The sequence below is a fragment of the Dromiciops gliroides genome, chromosome 2 (genome assembly GCF_019393635.1).
Source record: "Dromiciops gliroides isolate mDroGli1 chromosome 2, mDroGli1.pri, whole genome shotgun sequence".
In the NCBI taxonomy this organism is placed as follows: Eukaryota; Metazoa; Chordata; class Mammalia; order Microbiotheria; family Microbiotheriidae; genus Dromiciops; species Dromiciops gliroides.
The window spans coordinates 79641622-79662837 of record NC_057862.1 but is presented as its reverse complement, the minus strand read 5'-3'; the positions used below and the strand labels follow the sequence as shown (position 1 = coordinate 79662837).

Here is a 21216-nt window from a genome sequence, read left to right as displayed (position 1 = left end):
ACTTTTGTAGGACTACATTACAACCTGGAAGGGTATGTGAATGGCAGGGAGGGGGAGCAGGGTGATAGAAAGTAGTGAGTGATGTGCTGGGGCTAAATAAGGGCTAGCAGTGAGGGGAAGGAGACTTTTGTGGTCTTAGAAAAAGGAGAGCCTGTGGGGGAGTGTGAGATTGGGGGGTGGCAGGAATCGAAAAGGGAGAGAAAGAGGCCTTACTTCAGAGTGGGGAGGGTATTCCACCGATGAATGGTCCTGTGGGTGAAAGGAGATGAGGACCTTAGACTAGATGAGACCTGGGAGATTTGATCCCTCAAGAATCTACTTGTCTTGGGTGGGTCAAAGGGGAAGGGAGAGAAAGAGAAAAAGTTTCACACCAGAAAAATGCTGTTATCTCAGAAAAACAAGACAGAGAGGGAGTCTGGGTAAGAAAGGAGAATTGCAGAAAGGAACCTCAAGGCTGAACCTCCTTGCAGGAGACTAAAAGTAGATATAGAACTTCAAGGTCAGTGTTCTAGCTAGTCCTAGTGTGCCAAAGGTTAAAACTAGTTTGTACTGACACTTGCTTAATTAGCTTTGCTAATTAATGGCATATTAACTGCCAACATTCCAAAGGTGAAGACTGTCACCATTTTCAGACATGTGATGTATGTAACGGGAAGGGGGACATGTTAAGGGGAAATATGTAGAGCTATTTCCGGGAAGAATGTACACTTCAAGCCCTCAACCAATGAGACGAAGAGGGGAAAGGCCTTTGCAATAGGATTAGGGATAAAAAGGAGTAGTTTCTGTGGCAAAGTGCACCACTTTTCTTTATAGTGTGTGACCATTCTTGCAAAAATGTAATAAAGCCTTCAAATATTTACCAAAAGAAAAAGTCCAGTTTGGTTTTTTGTTTTTAATTATTTCTAACAGAACACACCTAGAGGAGAGGGCGATCAAGAGCACAAACAACGAGCACAGATCCAGGGAGGAGATTGTCGGGCAAATGTTTATGTGCTAGAGGGTCAAAGGAGAAATAAGACAGTCCCTGTCCCAACAGCAGTTTTCAGTGCAATTTGGGAAAAGGCTTTATACATCCATGAAACAATATCACTGTCAGTGTGCATTTATTAAATGCTTACTGTGTGCTAGGAATACAAAGAAGGGCAAAAATAATATGGGGAGAGTATACTCACTGGAGACTCTGATGATATGATATATACAGAGTCTGTAGAAGGTAATATGAAAAGAGAAGCCAATAGCGTTGGGGGGACAGGGGGTTGGGGAGGGGGGTGCAGTGATTGGGAAAGTTTCCCTGGAGCAGAGTCTTTTTTTTTTTTTTTTTTTTTGCAGGGCAATGGGGGTTAAGTGACTTGCCCAGGGTCACACAGCTAGTAAGTGTCAAGTGTCTGAGGTCAGATTTGAACTCAGGTACTCCTGAATCCAGGGCCGGTGCTTTATCCACTGCGCCACCTAGCCGCCCCCCCTGGAGCAGAGTCTTGAAGGAAGATAGGGAAACTGAGAGGAGGAGCTAAGGAGGCAGAACATTCCAGGCTTGAGGCCAATTAGTACAAAAGCTGGGTACTTGGGGATGGAGAGAAGTAAAGTTTGGGAAGACTGGAAAAGTCGGAAGGGGCCATGTGTTATTAAGAGCCTTAAATGCCAAATAAATGAGTTCATATTTGATCCTGGAAAAATAGGGAATCACTGGGGTTTATTTTTGCAGGGGATGATATAGTCAAACCCATGTGATAGAAAAATCACCCTGACAGGTGAGTGGAATTGGATTGGAGTAGGGAGAGACTTGATGCAGGAAAGTAAATCAATTAGAAGTCTATTGCACTAATCTAGAATCTAGGTGGCAAGGGCCAGAATTAGGATTGTGATTGTGTGAGTGGAGTGAAGGGGACACATATAGGAGAAGGTAGAAATGACAAGATTTGGCAGCGGATTGAATATATGAGGTGAATGAGAATGTGAATGAGGAATTAAGAATGACACTGAGATTCTGAGCCTGGGAAACTGGGAGGAGGGTATTGTCTTCAATATGTAAGTTGAGAAGAGGGAAGAGTTGGGAGGGGGAGATAATGGGGCATGTTGAATTTGAGATGCAGATGTCTTTGGAACATCTCATTCAAGATGTCTAGGTGGCAGTCATCAGTATGCCTTTTGCTCAGGAGACTAGGACTGGATACATAAATACTGAATCATCTGCATAAAGATGATAATTGAACCTATAAATACTGATACGGTCACCAAATGAAAATATAGAGAGCAAAAAGAGAAGAGGGCCCAAGAAAGAGCTTTGAAGGGCACTTATATTAATGGGTGTTGCTAAAGAAGAAAGTGAAATTTGACAACCTAGTTGCAGAATTCTATTTTGCTTTTATCAGATTTAAATTTCACTTTTTTCCTTATTAGAAACAAATAAGCGACAGATCAAAGCTGGTGAAAAGTTAGATATTCTTTCCCAAACAATTCTTATTTTGAATTTGTTAGAAAGATTTCTATTTAAATTAAAAGATCTTACATTGGGAATTATATAATTTTGCTTTATATAAAATATTCAAAGTGAGTATTTTAATTGACACTGAAAACCACTCTAGAAATCGACAATAAATAAATTTTCATCATTTTTACTAGAAAGTGGATAGTTTTGATGTCTTAAATATTTCCATGTCACTATAGAAAGATAAAGAATAAGGATATCTTTTGTATAAAAGTATAATATAGGAGGGGGCAGCTAGGTGGTGCAGTGGATAAAGCACCGGCCCTGGATTCAAGAGGACCTGAGTTCAAAATCCGGCCTCAGACACTTGGCACTTACTAGCTGTGTGACCCTGGGCAAGTCACTTAACCCTCATTGCCCTGCAAAAAAAACCCCAAAAAGTATAATATAGGAGCTGGTTAATAAAGCACATCATTATCTAGAAAATCAAGCACGCAGTTTTGTAAAAAATTGTCATGACATGGTGTATAATACTGGGTCAAGAATCTGGAAGACCTGGGTTCAAATTTTGCCTTAGTAATGTGAATTGTGAAATCACAAAACCTCTCTGTACCTCAAGTTTCTCCTCACTAAATTTGGGGGTTGGATTCAGTGACTTCTAAGATCCCTTCTAAATCTAAATCTATGATCCTCTAACACTAAGATTTCTACAATTTAACAAAGCTAAGGAATTTTTTTTATTTGAGTCTTGTGGGTTTGTCATGCTTTATTCGCTAATGATGATATCATATACTATGTTCATCACTTTAGAGATCAGTCTGTGATTTTAAACATCTGAATAATCTTAATCAGTCAAGATATTTTCACATATGGGAAAAATTCTCGTAGACCTGTTTTTCTTCCTCTTATTTTCCTAACAGAGACGGTCCATTAGTAGTATTTTTTTAAGCTAAAGACAACTCATTTAAAGTAATTTAAATTGCTTAAATTTCTTTCTGGTAAGAATCCTTATAAAGATAAATTTCCTTGGCAAATTCTCTTTAATTTCATATCCAGATTACTTTCTGTTGAAAAAATTGTTCTAGGTTCTCCTTAAACAGAAGACTTCTTGGTATTTGTCCTTGGTAACCTTGCTTTGCTACCAACCACAAGGGAGAAATAGGAGGTTTTCTTTCTTAGTGATTTAGGACCTTGGCTTTTCTTTTTATTTCTCTGCAGTATGCCTGCTTTTCAGCAGATCATATTTTCTAGCTAGATTTTTAAAATTTTTATATACTGTAAAGAAATCTCAGGCTAATGATAATTAATAAATATAAATCTCATTAATTTAATCCAATTTTGCTTTATCATTTCATAACATATCCAGCTTATCATAATATAATCCTGTTTCTTAATAAGTCTGATTTGGATATCTTCTAGGTAACTGCTCTTAACCCTAGAGATAAAGGATAATACTTAGTCCATTATTGCTGTGCTCCAAGTATAATAGCTTGATTTCTTGTCCAAAGCCCCTTCTGACATTTGTGTCCTTCCCAGGATTCTGACCGAGCCATCCTGAACGAGATTTATTTTTCTCATTGTGAGAAAGATTTCCCTTCAGCAGCTGTTTCCCATTTCAAGCCTTTCTTATCCGACTTCCCTCTTCAACTTTTACTACTTGCAACCCCTTTTCGCCCAAGACATTTTTACACAACCCCGGGTATATAAGGTGTATGAAATCCTGTTGCCAAATTTTTCACAACCCCCCACATTCAGTTAAGTGACCCGATACAGGGTTTCAACCCATAGTTTAAGTAGCTAGAAACCAAGGTACTTTCTGACTACTTACTAGAGTCTCCCCAAACTGAATCAAATCATTGCTGTCATTCTTTCTGTTCTGTTTTTCTTTTTTAACAGAAATCCTTTTTTGATCATCCTTGTTCCATTGTACCCCAGTAACATACATCTGCCAAACAACTCAGGCTCATAACTGAAATTAAAATATCTAATGTACATCATTACATTTGTTTCATATATGGGAAAAATAGGTTATAATATCATATAAATTGCGAAGTGGACTGTTTCTACATGCTTACATTAAAAGCAAGTTAGCACAGTCCTTAACACAGACAAGAGAACTGGCTTCTCTTATACAATGTTAACTAAATGTATAAAATGTAGTTTTAAGCCCATATTAAATTTACCGTATTACCCTTCCTATGAGTTAACATTATGTAGTAAAATGAACACTTGACTAGGAATCAGGCATTGTTGAGATCTTTTAACTGAAAGGGGACAGAGAAAATTGTGTGTGTGTGTGTGTGTGTGTGTGTATCCACCACAAAAACAAAAGAAGTAGTAGTTAGAGAGATGCTCAGTATTCACAGGAGAAAAAATCCAAGGAAGGAAAAAACAATGAAATCCATGGTCTAAGACATGTCTGGCGCTCTCTATCTCTCTTTCTCTTTCATACACACACACACACACACACACACACACAATATGGATAATAACATGAACTGGAGAGCTTATTACAAGGAAATATTATTGATCTTTTAAGTATCACTGAAATATGGTGGGATAGGATCCATTCTTAGAATATAGCTCCAGAAAGGCAGCAATGGAACGGAGAAGATTCTGGAACTTCTGGGTTTGAACTCTCTAGAACTGGGAGTTGGCATGGGCATCTATAATGTGTATCTAGTACTTGTTTTCACATATTTGGTTTTATTCCTTTCACTTTCCTGGGCATGAGTAAAGTATTATATACAGTCAGAACATATTTATATGAGTGACTCCATTATGGTATCCTTATGTGGCTGTAGTCCAATGAATTTCAGCAGCAAGAGAAGAGGCCAGAGTTTTCCTAATGAGTGGTAACTGAATCAAAAAACTAATTAGATAAATCTATACAGACCACATTATTAGAATAATGAGCTGTGCCTTGACAATCATGAACAGGAATGGTAGGATCAAGTGAGGTCTTTTTTAAGGACAAAGGAAACATACATGTGTTTGGAGGCAGTGGGGAAGTAGCCAGGTACAGAGAAAATGGAAGATTAGTGTGAGAGTGGGTATTATAGGAAAGGCAGTTCTACTAGGGAAGATGGGATCAAAGGCACAAGTCTGTCTCAACAAAGAGAAAAGCCACTTTTTCCTCTGAGATAGGGGTCAGGGAGAAGGTGATGGGGGGAGACATCTGAGTGATGTGAGGTGAGGAGATGAGAGAGATGTACAGGTATTTTCAAAGGCAAGCTTTCGAGAGTTTCTGCTACCTAAAGTTGAAAGACACAGGTTGGGATATCTGGCCATTATCACTGAAAATAAGTTTCAAGGAATCAAGACATGACCTCTAAGTAGTGCTATTTCATATTTTAGAAATTTTCCAGAACATTTTAGTAGATTTGCAAAATACTTTTTAAAAGATTGTTTGTACAAACATCATAGTGTTTCCAGTCCTTGTTTGGCATAGAATTTAATCAGATTTAAAATGGTAAGTCTTCTTTGTAAGGTTCTTTCTTTTCTTCCAAGTCAAGTAAAACGAGCCATCTGGGCACTATCATAAAATGAACTGAAACATGTCCAAATATTTTAAAGAAGTCCAAATCTCACCTAATATTTGACAGAATGATTATTTAGTTGGAGATAGTGAGATTCAGGTATCATTTTGTGTTTATATCCCCAGTGCGTAGTATGCTAGAACATAGAAAGTATGTAATAAATGATTGTTGACCAAAATAACTAGAATTATACAACATATATTCTATAGGCGTTATGAATATTTTTTAAAACTAAATATGATTCTTCATGAGTGGGTATGCTTCTATAAATACATGTGTGTTTATCACATGCCACTTATGCTTTAGAAAAGTAATTCCTCTCAAAATCTTGCAAAAATGAATGTTGAATGTTATCTTTACATATAATTGGGGAAAAATAAAATATTAATAAGAATAAAAGAAGCCAGACCCTGTAAAGAATTTTAAAAATTCCTGAAAATACTTTTAAAGTCTAACCCCATTTTATAAGCACTTAGAAATAGGGCTTTTTTTCTTTTACGTTAGTTTTTTAATTTATAGGTTTTCATAAGTCTCCATTTTCTCTTTCATGAATAACAATAAAAATAGATCAAAATAATGAATAGCTGAAAAAATTGAAGTTCACAATTTTTCAGTTGTTCAGTCATGTCTGACTCTTTGTGTCCCCATGGACCATAGCATACCAGGCGCTTCTGTCTTCCACTATATCCCAAAGTTTATCCAGACTCATGTTCATTGCTTCCATAACACTTTATATCCATCTTATCCTCTGCCATTCCCTTCTCCTTTTGCTTTCAATCTTTCTCAACATCAGCATCTTTTCCAATGACTCCTGTCTTCTTATTGTATGGCCAAAATATTTAAGCTAATTTCTCGGTACAAAACTAATTTTTAAAAATTATATTATTGGGGGCAGCACAGTGGATAATGCACTGGCCTTGGATTCAGGAGGGCCTGAGTTCAAATCCAGCCCCAGACACTTGACACTTACTAGTTGTGTGACCCTAGGCAAGTCACTTAACCCTCATTGCCCCACCCCACCCCCAAAATTATATTATCCATGACAAATCTTAATTTCATATCCTTATTGACCAATACCCATCTAATGCTACTTTTGGAAATTAAAAAAAAAACCCTTCTAGCTGAGCACCAAAATTTAAATAAAAAAACAAGTAAAAGATAAATGTCCAATTTCAGGAAGGTAAAAGCCAGGAAGTTTGTAGAAAAAGTTTATGCCCTTTGCATCAGGTATCAGACAATCTGTTCCTAATATGGAACAATTGAACAATGGGACAAGAAGCTAGATAGTCAAACCTTAACAGTGAAGTTTTATTACATTGTTTGGAGTTTTGTAGTTTCTAAAGATTAAAAAAATATATTGTACCATTCATCTGTGGCATACATGGAAGATTTTTAATAAATTATAATCATTTATTTCTGACTTGAAACGAACAGGCTAGGTCAAAGGAGAGGCAGATATATTAAGAAGATATTCTCATTTGAGTAAATCCAGGAACCAGAGAGTGGGGTACAGCATGGAGAAGAGTACTTGGGTAAAGTTCACCAGAAGCAGAAACAGAAGCGATATTATAATTAGAATATATTACAGACCACCCAACAGAAAGGAAATAAATGAGTTCAGGAAACAGATCAGAAGCCTGGCATAGGGGCATGCTTTAGTAGTGTTGGAAGACTTCAATTATCTCAACATCTGCTGGAGGACTCTGCCAAAAGCAGAGCAGCCAATATATTATTTTTACTTTCCTTAATGATAATTTCATCCTTCAAAATATAGAGGAGCCAATGAGAAGAAATATTATTCAGTACTTAATTCTCTCTGAAAAAGAGAAAGCTCTTGGTTTTGGAAATCAAGGTATAACCTTAGGAAAAAGTGATTGCATCCTTTTAGAATTTGTGATAAAGGAGAGAAAGGCCAATCAGACTGATGCATTCATCCTAGATTTTGGGAGAGCAAATTTCAAAGAGTGAGAGGAAGGATAGAAAAGATCCAATTATACTAAGGGTTCTTAGCTTTTTTTGTACCAAGAACCCCTTTGGCAATCTGGTGATACCTCTGCACCCTTTCTCAGAATCATGTTTTTAAAAATCTAAAATAAAATACTTAAGATTTTAAAAGAAACCAATTATCTTGAAATATAGTTATTATAATTTTTTTTAAAAGTTCCAATCCCAGGTTTAGAACCCTTGCAACAGATTAAAGTTCTCTCAGGGGATTCAACCCCAGATAAATTGAAGACTTCCAAGAATTAAATTCCGAAGACACAAAATGGAACCATTTTGATGAGGAGGAAAAGAGAAAATGATCTAAAAAGAGGAGTGGATATTCTGGATTATTTATGGAATACTTATATTTAAAAGAGCCATGGTGAGTTACAGGATAATGCAAGATAAGTGTAATTAATGGAAGGTGAAGCCTGGCACAGTACTCCTGACGAGACTAACTCACATCTAAAGATTTCTTGTACTTACGGAGGTGAGGCAGGTTAGGGAACATAAAAGCCTGGCGTAGTTGACATCCATGGTGTCATCTCTCTACACCTCTGCTCACCATCATCTAAAGTGTCCCCACTCAGCTTTCTCTGTAGGATGGGCTATTTCTTTCAGGTATAATTGCAGCCACTCTTGTTGGTACCACCACTGTTCTCCCCGCAATCATCAGTACCTTACTCAGTTGAATTTGCCAAGATACGATTTCAGTTGCTGTCAGCACTATGAGACCATTGCTGTTATATCCTCATTTTGCAAATGAGGGAAGAGGCTGAGAGATCAAATGATTTGCCCACGAACACACAGCTGGTAAGGGACTAGAAACAGGATTTTAATTCATTTCTTCTTCCTTAAAAGTCCAGCCCTTCTCCACCTAACTGCCTCTAATTTCTTGCATCCAACTTATCATTGTAGCACACTATAATTTACTTATACATGACAGATCTTCCTACTACCTTCCATAATACCTCATTATGCCATAATGTTGGTTACTTTGAATTCTCAAAGGTCATGCCGAGGGAGGTCAAGCTCTGGCAAGTTGTGCCAAGCCAGAAAGACTTTAAGTTTGTCCTTACTGCAGAGTGCCTGCTCCTTACTACCATCCCAGCTGAGGTCAGAGATACTGGTTATTAGCAGCTTGGCCACTAATGCGATAGACTCTTTTCCCATTAAGTATCATCTCCACACAATAATAAACATTTTTATTTAAAATTTTGAGTCCCAAATTTTATCCCTTCATCCTTCTCTCCCCTCTCCCTTCCCTAAGGCAGTAATCAATCAGATAAAGGCTATATACATGTGCAATTATGTAAAACATTTACATATTAATCATTTTATATAAGAAAACTCAAATAAAAGAAAAAAGAGAAAGAAAGTGAAAATAGCATGCTTTAGTCTGTGTTCAGTCAATATTCTTTCTTTGGAGGTGGATAGTATTAGACTTTGGGGATTTCTTGAATGATTGTATTGCTGAAAATAGTTAAGTTGTTTCAGGGTTCTCCATCGAACAATATGTCTATCACTGTGCAGACTCTCTTATTTTTAGCATTATGCAATTGAGCCCAAATCTTAAAGCCACCGACCCAACCAACATTTGACAGCAAAGGTTTCTTCACCATCAGCTTCTTTCCGTTTTCTTTCACCCCTATAAATGAACTTGAATCTGCTAAGAGGAATGCTTTTTTTTTTTTTATGGTGAGGCAATTGTGATTAAGTGACTTTCCCAGGGTCACACAGCTAGTATGTGTCAAGTGTCTGAGGCTGGATTTGAACCCAGGCCCTCCTGACTCCAGGGCCAGTGCTCTATCCACCTAGCTGCCCCAGAGGAATGCTTTTAAAAAAAATAATAATAAACATTTTTATTTATACTTTTGAGTTTCAAATTTTATCCCTCCTTTCCTTCCTCCCCTGCCCCCTTCCTGAGGTAGTAAGCAATCAGATATGGGCCGTACATGTGTGATTATGTGATATATTAGTCATTCCGTACAAGAAAACTTGAATAAAAGAAAAAACTGAAAGAAAGTGAAAAATACATGCTTCAGTCTGTGTTCAATCAAATTAGTTCTTTCTTTGGAGGTGGATAGTATGTTTCATCAATAATCCTTTGGGATTGTCTTAGATCATTTTATTGCTGAGAATAGTTAAGTCATTCACAGTTCTTTATCAAACAATATTGCTGTCTCTATGCATAGTGTTCTGTTCTCCTGGTTCTGCACACTTCACTATATATCAGGTCATACAAGTCTTTCTAGGCCTTTATGAAATCATCCTGCTTGTCATTTCTTATAGCATAATAATATTCTCTCACCATCATATATGACAGCTTGTTTAGCCATTCCCCACTTAATGGACATTCCTTTGATTTCCAATTCTTAACCACCACAAAAAGAGCTGTTATAAATATTTTTGTACAAATAGGGTTTTTTTTCTCTTTTGGGGGATGTCTTTGGGATATAAACCTAGCAGTGGTATTGCTGGATCAAAGGGTATGCACAGTTCTATAGCCCTTTGGGCATAGTTCCAAATTGATCTCTGGAATGGTTGGATCTTTTCACAACTCCACCAACAGTGCTATATTAGCTAAGAGGAATGCTTTTATTTTAGTCCTCAACCCATACAACTAAAAGATGCTCCATTTCTTTAATTGTAACACTACTTGCCCCTTGTAGTTGTTTGTAAATCACAAAAAGCTAATACAACTTTGCCTTTCTTTTAGTTCTTCTGCATGTTGTATGATATTCTATGCTATAGATTCAGACATTCCAAAACTCATCCTATTTTAGAGTTGTTATAACCTTGTTCATGCCATTCAATTACATCAAATTTTTGTACTAATATAATAACAAGTCTTTTTTGTACTGGCAATGTTTCCAACTGAAGTATTCTTTTTGTTGATTTTGTTTAAGGGCTCTTTTTAAAAAATTAACATAACTGTTAGTAATATGGTACACAGTAGCACATCACATGCATACATGGCAATAGGCAAGTACAGATTGACTAGTAGGAGTGCATTCACACTTTGAATAGCTCGTACACAACATGTTAATTGAATTTTGGTTCTCTTTAAATGCAATCTGGTACAGATTTATATTTCTCACTATTTGAACTTGCATTATTTGTAACCTAACTACAAATGCTAGGTATTATTATATACCCCTTTCTTTCTTTCTTTCTAACCACCTCCCTTTTTTTCTTAAGGAAGAATCCTCCTTACTAACAGTCCAATCCTTACCATCATTTCTACCCCAGCAAGCATTTCTCAGGACCTCTTGACTACATTATAGATTCCTGGTGTCATTGAAAAAGAGTCTTTGGCCTGTCCTCCCTGAAAAGAGTATTGCTCTATTTTAATGAAGAATTAAAAACCACTTCTAGCAATTAGCATCAAAGTCCTACATAAAAGGTTATTAATAAGCACTTTTTAAAAAGGTGACCGATATTAGTATCTTAAAAGATACCAACTCACATTGGGCACTACCATCACTCTACTTCAGAGGTAAAGACTATTAGCATTCTTGTGTAGGAATTGCAAAATCATGTTCTTTGAGTAGTTTAGAATGATCTAGCTGTTCATTTCAGTTAGACATAGTGAAAGAAAGATTATTGAGGATTCTTACCAGTTTAATCCATGGTGAAGTATTCATAGTTCACGTTTCAAAGTAATTGAAGAAACTGTACCAGATAGTTTATGTTGTGTCATATTTGTCATAACTTGGTATAAAATTTAAAATAATTCAGATTATTAGAAGAGCAGTTATCTCTCAGATTGTTACAGTAGAATGATTTCTGAGCATTTAGAGGAACTAAAAGATAGGAAGGCTTTTTATGTTGAAAAATTACATTTTAAATTCTGAATCTCTTTTTGTGTTTACTTGGATTGAAACAAGTAGATTGTAGACTTTCAAAAGTAAACCAAAATGCTGTTGTTTTTTCTATTTTGAGGTTTTTCATCATTGCTCTGATTTTTCTCTTATAACATGACTAATGCAGAAATAGGATTAATGTTATTATGTGTGTGTGTGTGTATATATATATATACATACATACATATATATATATATACACACATATATATATATATGAAACCTATATCAGATTACCTGCTGTCTGGAGGCGGGGGGAGAAAAATCTGAAATCGGAAAGCTTGTATAAACAAAAGTTGAGAACTATCTTTACATGTAACGGAAAAATAAATAAATAAAATTTTTTTAAAAAGTAAACCAAAAACCTATCCCTTTTAGCCCACCTCCTAGAAGACATTTGAATAGATACCCTCAAACCAATGCCCTTAGTTCATTTCTTTAAGAATATTATAACCTAATGTTCATGATGTATATGATTTTATGCCCCAACAGCCGTCATGATGTGTGTTTTCCATGTGTGGGAAGCTTTTCGAAGGACCAGATTAAATCAAGGTGGTATATGAGAGACATCAAGTAAAACAGTTTAATTCTCTTTGCTGTGTTTGGTGGGAGGTGCTGGGGATACAAGGACAAAAAGAAACAGCTCCTACCTTCAGGGAGCCTCCATTCTCCTGGAGGGATACAACCTGTACACAAATAAGCACGATACAGAACAATTTCAGAAGAGAGAAGGCACCAACAGTTGGAAATAAGGGAAAGCTTCATGGAAGATAGAGTACCCAGAGATATTTTTAATCATAGTTTAAGGACCCCAACTTGCCTCTTGAAGGGAATAGGGGATAGCTTATATAAATGCATAGAAGAAATAGATGGGATGTTAAGTTTGAGGAATAGCTAATGGTTCGTTTTGACAAGGATGTATACTATATGAGTAGGAAAATATGGAAATAAGTCTGGAAAAGTAGTGGGCGATAGATTTTGGAGAGCCTTAAATTCCATAGTTATTAGCTATATGACCTTCAATAAGAAACTTAACCTTTTGGGGTCTCAGTTTCTTTAGCTATAAAATGGGATTGGTAAAAATTCCTACTATCTTTTTTTTTTTTTTTTTTGGTGAGGCAATTGGGGTTAAGTGACTTGCCTAGGGTCACACAGCTAGTAAGTGTTAAGTGTCTGAGGCCAGATTTGAACTCAGGTCCTTCTGACTCCTGGGCCAGTGCTCTATCCACTGTGCCACCTAGCTGTCCCCCTACTATCTATTAAAAGGAATTATTATGAGGATCAAATGAGATAATGTATATATAACATTATATAAATGTAAAAAAGCTTCTTAAGAAGCTAACATGGTGATCTGTTTATAAAATATTTGCAGTTTTGTTGGTGGAGATGAATTAAAAAGTCAAAACATCAATTGGGTGATAGCATTATTAGCACCAACCCCCCAAAAAGTTACAAAATAATCAACAATGTAGAATAAAACTTAAAATAAGCATTTTTCTTGCATGTTTCCTGAAATGATGTCTTTGGTATGTTATTTTTGTACTGGCAGTGCCCAACAAACTATGCTTGGTCCTTTGCCAGGAATTCTTGTTTGCATTGGGCACAGAAAACTGATTAGGCACTGGGCAGACATACTTTCTGTAAGTATTTATATTATTAAAATTCTGCTTAATAAAGAGCACTTTAACATATATAGTGCTAAACATTATTCAAGACTAGTTTTTGACATTTCTCCATGTAGTCTATTTCGTAGATCTGATTTAAGAGATTATCTTACTCTTCAAAAGTTTTGAATATCAGCATATTCCCCCTAAATCTTTTCTTGGTAATAATCAATTTGTATTCCTTTTTAAAAAAATATATATGGAAACTTAGGATCAGTGGGAGCTCAAAAGCAGAAAATGCTTCCTGTCCTTTGCCTCTATCGGGGACTATCAAGGAAGCAAGCTAACAGTCAAAATAAGTTAGGAAATAACCACTCATTACATATCATGAGCAGTCATAAAAGGGATGGAAAAAAGGTCTTTTTCCTTGTAGAATTTATAGTAAATGAAAAAGACATAGGAATAGATGTAACAACAATATGCCAAGCAAGTACAAACACATACAGCCATGGAGTCCTAAAACAGGCGATTTTGTTTGATATGTATACATAAATCCAGACCAAAAATGGGAGTGGAGAGAGTAGTAGAAGCTGAGATATAAATAATTAGGAAAGGCTTATTTGAAGAGGTGAGTTTTTAGCCATTAAAAAAAAAAAGAAACATGTCTTAGAGAGCATGTGGAACAGTTATAATAGGTCACATTTGCATTCTACATTTGTTTTTCAGTTGTTTCAGTTGTGACCAACTCTTTATGACCCCATTTGCAGTTTTCTTGGCACACATACTGGAGTGGTTTGCTATTTCCTTCTCCAGCTCATTTTATAGATAAGAAACTGAGGCAAATGGGGTTGGGTAACTTGCCCAGGGTCACACAGCTACAAAATGTTTGATGCCAGATTTGAACTCAGGTCTTTGTGACTCCAGTCCAAAAACAAATTAGGTCAAAGCTTCTGTGCCAATAAGCAATGGGATCTCCCCATGCACGAGTAGTTGCTACACTTTCAGATTCAGCAAAATAGAAAGATCCAGTCTCAAAAAAATAAATAGGACTATAGAGGACACCAATTATTTTGAAATTCAGTTATCAAAATGTTTTGTTTTTTTTTTAAAGTTCACAGATCCCAGGTAAAAACTGTTACCCTATGACATCTTGCTTGGTGGAGACACACAGACAGTTTTCTGCCTTCCCCATGCTCTAGTTTAAAGCTCTTTTGTTTAGATTCACTTATTTAGAACCCTGAAAAACTTTCTGGAGTTAGCAATATGTTTGTCCCCTTTCCCATTCTGTAAATATACCTAATCACCCTTTCCATATTTAGCAATTGTTTTGACATGTGCTATTTTATTTTTTTTTAATTGGGGGCATTTCCCCCAAAAAAATACATATGAAGTTCCCATCATCTGATGTCTGTAAAATTATGAATACTTTGGTACAAAAAGGCAAGAAAAAATCCCACAATATCTGTAAAGAGATCACTTTAAAAACTTTTTTTCGATAACAGTGTTTACACAGTGACAAAACCAAGGCCCTAGGGAGTGACACTCTAAAATGGAACAACAGTTGGTTTAAATTAGGTTTCCATGTGAAATACAGTATAGCTATTTTTTACTAACATTGTGGGAAAGTATATGGGAAATGATTTAACTGATAGGAAGTAAATCTGAATGCGTGATCAACATTTAGGCATGAATACACTTAATTCTTATCCTTGCATGTGAGTCAGTTCCTCATATAGGAGTTAAGTTAAACAATACGGGACTGCATTAACTCTCAGACCACATTCATGTTGCTTCACTAGAGTAGCAATGCAGTCATGGATAGCCAGGCAGCCTGAAGGACCGACCAGTGAATGCCCTTCCCAAAGTGGCTAGTTTTGTATTAGTCTTAATTAGGGAGAAGCTAAGCCAGCCTGGTATGCTGGAAAGAAAACTGAATGAAAAGTCAAGAGAATTCCTGAGAAACTGTCTATATTAGCTGTTTGAGTTTAAGTAGGTTATCGATTTTTCTGGGCTTCATTTTACTATACTTATATATAAAATGAGTATATTGCAGAGGTGAGGTATGAAACCAAATGAGTCTGTGATCATCATTTTTGTGACAGCCTCAATTTCAATGGACTGTTTTCCCCATAAATTATCCAGTTATCAACTTGGAGATTCCAACATTTCAATTAATGATAACTGAATTAATGTCAGCATACATATACTGATGATTATATTACTGCTTGCATAAATCTTGTCAATGCATGCTTGTAAGTGTTATGATTAGCAGCATGTGTGTAACAATATAAAAATGACCGAACGGAGGGTAGCTAGGTGGCGCAGTGGATAAAGTACCAACCCTGGATTCAGGAGGACCTAAATTCAAATCCGGCCTCAGACACTTGACACCTACTAGCTGTGTGACCCTGGGCAAGTCACTTAACCCTCATTGCCCTGGAAAAAAATGACTGAACAGACTATGGGATGCGGGCAGTGTAGCCTGTCCCCCCTGAGAGAAGGGTCAGGTTCTTTTTTTTTTTTTCAAAGTTCTATTTTTGTTTTGTTTTTACATTACAGATATTTACAGATTACTCTCAACTTTGTGAGAAATTTCTTATAACAAAGTAAAACAGTGAAGTAAAACTAAAAATATAATGACCTCATATGACAGCATGTATAATATTTCATGTTTTCAGTACTTCCCATACATATCACTCTTCTGAGAGAAGGTCACAAGAGTTCTTACATGCTTAGCATATTGGAAGAGAGTGCAAGTTAGAAGGCAATCTTTCCCATTAAGGGAATTTTTCTTGGTAATCCTCTGGTTTAGTCACTTTGGTGAAGCATCTTCCCCTTTTAGCCATTACAGGGTGAGAGTAAGCCACATAATTCAGGGTACAACAGGTGAGGTGCTCAACAAGGTATGCTTTAGCCATAGTAGATGAACTTTTTTTGGGGGGGGGGTGAGGCAATTGGGGTTAAGTGACTTCCCCAGGGTCACACAGCTAGTAAGTGTTAAGTGTCTGAGGCCGAATTTGAACTCAGGTCCTCCTGAATCCAGGGCCGGTGCTCTATCCACTGCACCACCTAACTGCCCCCTCTTCATGAACTTTTAAGAGAAAATATAACCCCCTGTTAAAAGTGTTTTGGTTAAAATACTGCAAGAAAGTATGTTCAGTGCTCTTGAGAAGATGGGAAAGGTGATAGGTACTTCTATTTAAACTACTTCAATTCATCCATTGATGGGGGGAACTTAGAGTTAACTTAGTTATCTTAGAGTTAAAATAGACATAGAAATTGTACTTAACATTCTGCTCCAGGACATATGCTTTCATTTAATATGTCCATAGATGGTCATGAAATTGGAGTACTCCAGGGCTGGAAGACAGAAAGGAGTGAAGCATAGGAAGGAATTTCTTGAATATTCCCATCATTTAAGCACACCTGGAGCCAGGAACTTTTGATTTCATCATTTCCACTGGGACAAAATTAAAGGTCCTGGAATGTAAAAAGGCTGCTATTGTGTGCAGTTTGGTGGTATATGGAAAGAAACCAATATTTAGCTGGGAGAAAACGTGAGAGGAAGAGCATTTTTGTGAATCAGTGGATTATATTTATGCAGCAGAGAGAAGCAGTGAGCGTGGTTTGTGCAGTGTGCAATGTGGTTCCTAATTCTCCTCTCCTTGTATTGAGATTATGGGGTATTCATGGGTGTTTGTTTTGGTTCCAGACATGCCTTGATTTGCTACTGATCTCAAAAGGTAACAGACACACAAACAAACAAAAAATAAATAAGGTAACAAGCACCAGATTGGGAAGCAAATAATAATAAAGCTATAAAATCAGCTATAACCTAGCACTCTTGATGTGAATGATAGCTGAGCTTGCTCCCACTTTCACGAGAAAAGGATGTCAGTGATGGGGCAGTAGCCCCAAACTTATGAAAAATAGAATTAAAGCATTTCTAGACTTGAAAACCAGCTAGACCTGAATATTTCTTAGCCTACATCAAGAAAATGTACAGTGGGGCAGCTAGGTGGCACAGTGGATAAAGAACTGGCCCTGGATTCAGGAGGACCTGAGTTCAAATCTGACCTCAGACACACTTGACACTTACTAGCTTTGTGACCCTGGGCAAGTCACTTAACCCTCATTGTCCTGCAAAAAAAGAAAAAGAAAAAGAAAATGTACAGCATTGACCATGTCACCATCTTTTGGAGAACATCTCATGACTCAAGATTTTCTGCCCAGGGTCAAAGATGTGTATTTTCATCCTGGGGGGCTGTCCTACTGATGCTGCAGACCTTACATTTAGATTCCCAGCACTGTTGGACAACTTTTAGTTATTCCATACTTAAATGGAATGTTATGTTTAATAAATCCTATGTAGATTCCATTCTGTCTCTTCATGTATAGGTTAATTTTCCTTAGCTATTGTGGGTTTTGCATTTTTGTTTTGTTTTGGGGAGTTGTGATGGAGGGTTGGTGGTTGTAAGATAAATCTTGTTTGGTGGGGGACATAGGTGGCAACTATCCAGAAATGACTGTGATACCAAAAAAAGGCATCAATCAAATTTATTCTAAATCAATAAATCTGTCAACAAGCACTTATTAATTACTAACTATATGCACCTGTGTTAAGGTGATACAAGGTTAAAGGTAAAAGAAAGGGGCATCTAGGTGGCACATTGGATAGAGCACCGGCGCTGGATTCAGGAGGACCTGAGTTCAAATTTGGCCTCAGACACTTAACACTTACTAACTGTGCGACCCTAGGCGAGTCACTTAACCCCAATTGCCTCACCAAAAAAAAAAAGAAAGAAAGAAAATAAAAGGTAAAAGAAAGGTAAAAAAAATATTCCCTGATCTTAAGGTCAAATAAAATAAAATAGAGGGGGTGGACTAAATGATCATTAAGGTCCCTTCTAGATGTAGCATTATGTTATTCTGTAAGTAGGATGTGTTTTAAGTTCTTTTTTTATTTGTCATTGTAAGTTACATTTGCTGACCAGAATCAAATATAGCTAGTAGTGATGCAATATAGTAAAGTAAAAAACAATTTAAGGTTTAAACATGTTTGACTTCATTAAATGGAACTCTGAACCACTGAGTTAATCAGCCTTGACAATAACTAATGCAAAGTAGTAGTAAGTATAAATAATTTATACTTATAATAAGTCAGCATTTAATTCAACACTGAAGTGTGCAAAATAACAATGTGAGCAACAATTTAAGAGCCTGTCAGAGGTGATAGAGCAATCACCTACATGAAAGACTACCACAGGTAGCTACTAAGGTTCTGAATTGTTGGGCCTCTCTGACAGGCCGTACACCTTATGTCTCTCTGGGAACCATACCCACAATTGTTGCTGCCACAACCATCCCTGCCTCCTGTAAGAACTTTGAGATCTTTGTTCACTTGGTAGAGATATGGATACTCCTCTGCTTCTCTTAATAAGGTTGACTTCTTTTTCTTCAAAATAACTTAACTACGTAATTAAGGGAAAAGTAAAAGAAAACAAAATACAAAAATTGACAAGTTGAATGGGGATTGAAGGCCAAAACTGTGATTTCATTGAATTGGGAACTCCTAGTGAGGGAATTCCCTCTTCCAGTGAACCTGTCCTTGAGTTTATTCTTAGAGAGTTGTCTGGGACACAGAAAGGTTATATAATTTGCCCAGCCAGTATGTGTCAAAGGCAGAATTTATTCCTAGGCCTTTCTAACTCCAGATCAGCTCTCAATTCACTGTGCCCCACAGAAATCTTGTACTAATCTCCCACAAATTGATTTGACTAATACAAATAAAGAAAAAAACCTTACCATTTTTCTATTCTTCTCTTCAATCCTTTCTATATGGAAAGCCTAGAAGGGTCTAAAATATCTCCCTAAACACTTTTGCTATGAGTTGAAACTCAGCTCCTCAGATTCCAGGTAGACTTCTCTTCCTAGTCTTATTACCGGCCCGACAGCCATTAATTGCTGCCATCAGCGCACTAATATTTTTGCCATTAGGCTGTCTTCAAGGGACATAGATCCCTTGTTTTCTTTGCTCTGAGTTTTGCACTGCCAGGTCTCCTCTTCCTCTCACTGGACGTCGTGCTAAGTTCCAGGAGAGCTAAGATGAAATAAAAAGCCTAAGCAGAATAAATAAATAATCATCTGTTTCCTGGCACTGGTTAACAGCTCTGCTCACTTCCCGTTTTCTTCAGTCATTTATCCTCTATCCATTCACAGCAAGAAAAGGCCGTGTTCTTATGGGAAATAATAATAACCAATCTTGAGATTGGTCATAGAAGGATTTTTGTTGAATATTCTTAGTGAATGACTTCTGTATATCAGATTAAGGAGAGAGCTAGAAAATTTCAAAGTGCAAATAATTGAGTATATATATTGAAGAGCATAATATGCTTTTATAATGAAGAACTTAAATATACTGAGGTTAGCATTCAATTGATGACTAAATTTGACATGTAATGATAAGGATTCTCAAAGCTCCTCTGACCAGTGGTCTCACACCCTCATTTCTTTTTAGTTTTTTTAGTGAGGCAATTGGGGTTAAGTGACTTGCCCAGGGTCACACAGCTAGTAAGTGTTAAATGTCTGAGGCCAGATTTGAACTCAGGTACTCCTGATTCCAGGGCCAGTGCTCTATCCACCATGCCACCTAGCTGCCCCTAACGCCCTCATTTCAAAGTGCAGAGAGCTTAGGTGATGTGACCAAGAACACACAATTAGTGAGTGACAGAGCCAGGACTAGTACCCAGGCCTTCTGACACTCCATCCAGTGTTCTTCGTACTACATACAATATGCTGCCTTTCTGAAAATATTTTAAAATTAATGTTCTTGGTATAAACATTTATGTTTAAGTATTATTTAAAGTATGACTTCAACTTTTTCCACCTTGTTGTTTTTATAAGGTGAGTTCTTGGGTGACATGGCTGATACTCACAGCAGGTACCATGGAAGAAAAACGGGAAGTCTTCTCATATTTAGTACACATTGCAAAATGCTGCTGGAATATGGGCAACTACAATGCTGTTATGGAATTCTTGGCCGGCCTCAGGTATGGTCATTGATGAATGAAATTAAAATTAAAACAATTACTGCAAACATTTTCATAATTTAGATGTGATTCCATGTAATTGTGTATCTTTCAAGTCATGTCACTGAATTGTCTTGTTAGTCACATATAAGTTTAAATTAGTATGGCATGATTTAGAAATTAGAAAACGTCCTCTTGACCATGCTTTTCCTTGTTCCTTGAGACAATACAGAGCTCAGTCTTACACCAGTCATTCAAAGTCTTAATTTGATGCAAATATGTCACAGGTTCCTGATCTGGATCTGTGTTCCCTTTCTGACTTGAAAGTTGGAATGTGACCCTCATTCACTTTGCTCTAGCCAGGCTTCCTACTTTTATAGGTCTTGGAGGTCCTTTAGTGTCATGAATTTCAAAATTTCAGATTAAGTTATTTTGACCTGGATGGTGAAGGATATGGAAAACATGTTATATCAGGAACTGGAGGTGTTTAGCCTAGACAAAAGAAAATTAAGATAAGACATAATAGTTGTCTCCAAATACTCAAAGGGCTGTCATTTGCAAGAGGCATCAGACATTTTCTCAAGGGGATAAAACTTCCACCAAAGGGACATTTAGAGAGATTTCAGCTCAATGTAAAAAACTTTGCAACATTTGAATAGTTCTGCCTCTTACAGGAGTGAGTTGTTTACTATTAGAGTATTTAAGAGAAAAGCGGATGACCATCTTTCAGAGGTATTGTAAAAGGACTTTGAACATTGGACGAAAAGATAA

At 36.7% G+C, this 21216-nt stretch overlaps 1 protein-coding gene across 1 annotated transcript in view; it reads left to right on the top strand.

Annotated features, from left to right (window-relative positions):
• PLCE1 (phospholipase C epsilon 1) overlaps positions 1 to 21216 on the top strand; it is a 336517-nt gene that overhangs the window by 208300 nt on the left and 107001 nt on the right. The window contains exon 5 of the mRNA XM_043983896.1: positions 20321 to 20466. Coding sequence (XP_043839831.1) covers positions 20321 to 20466 — 146 coding nt within the window. The remainder of the gene's footprint in view (positions 1 to 20320; positions 20467 to 21216) is intronic.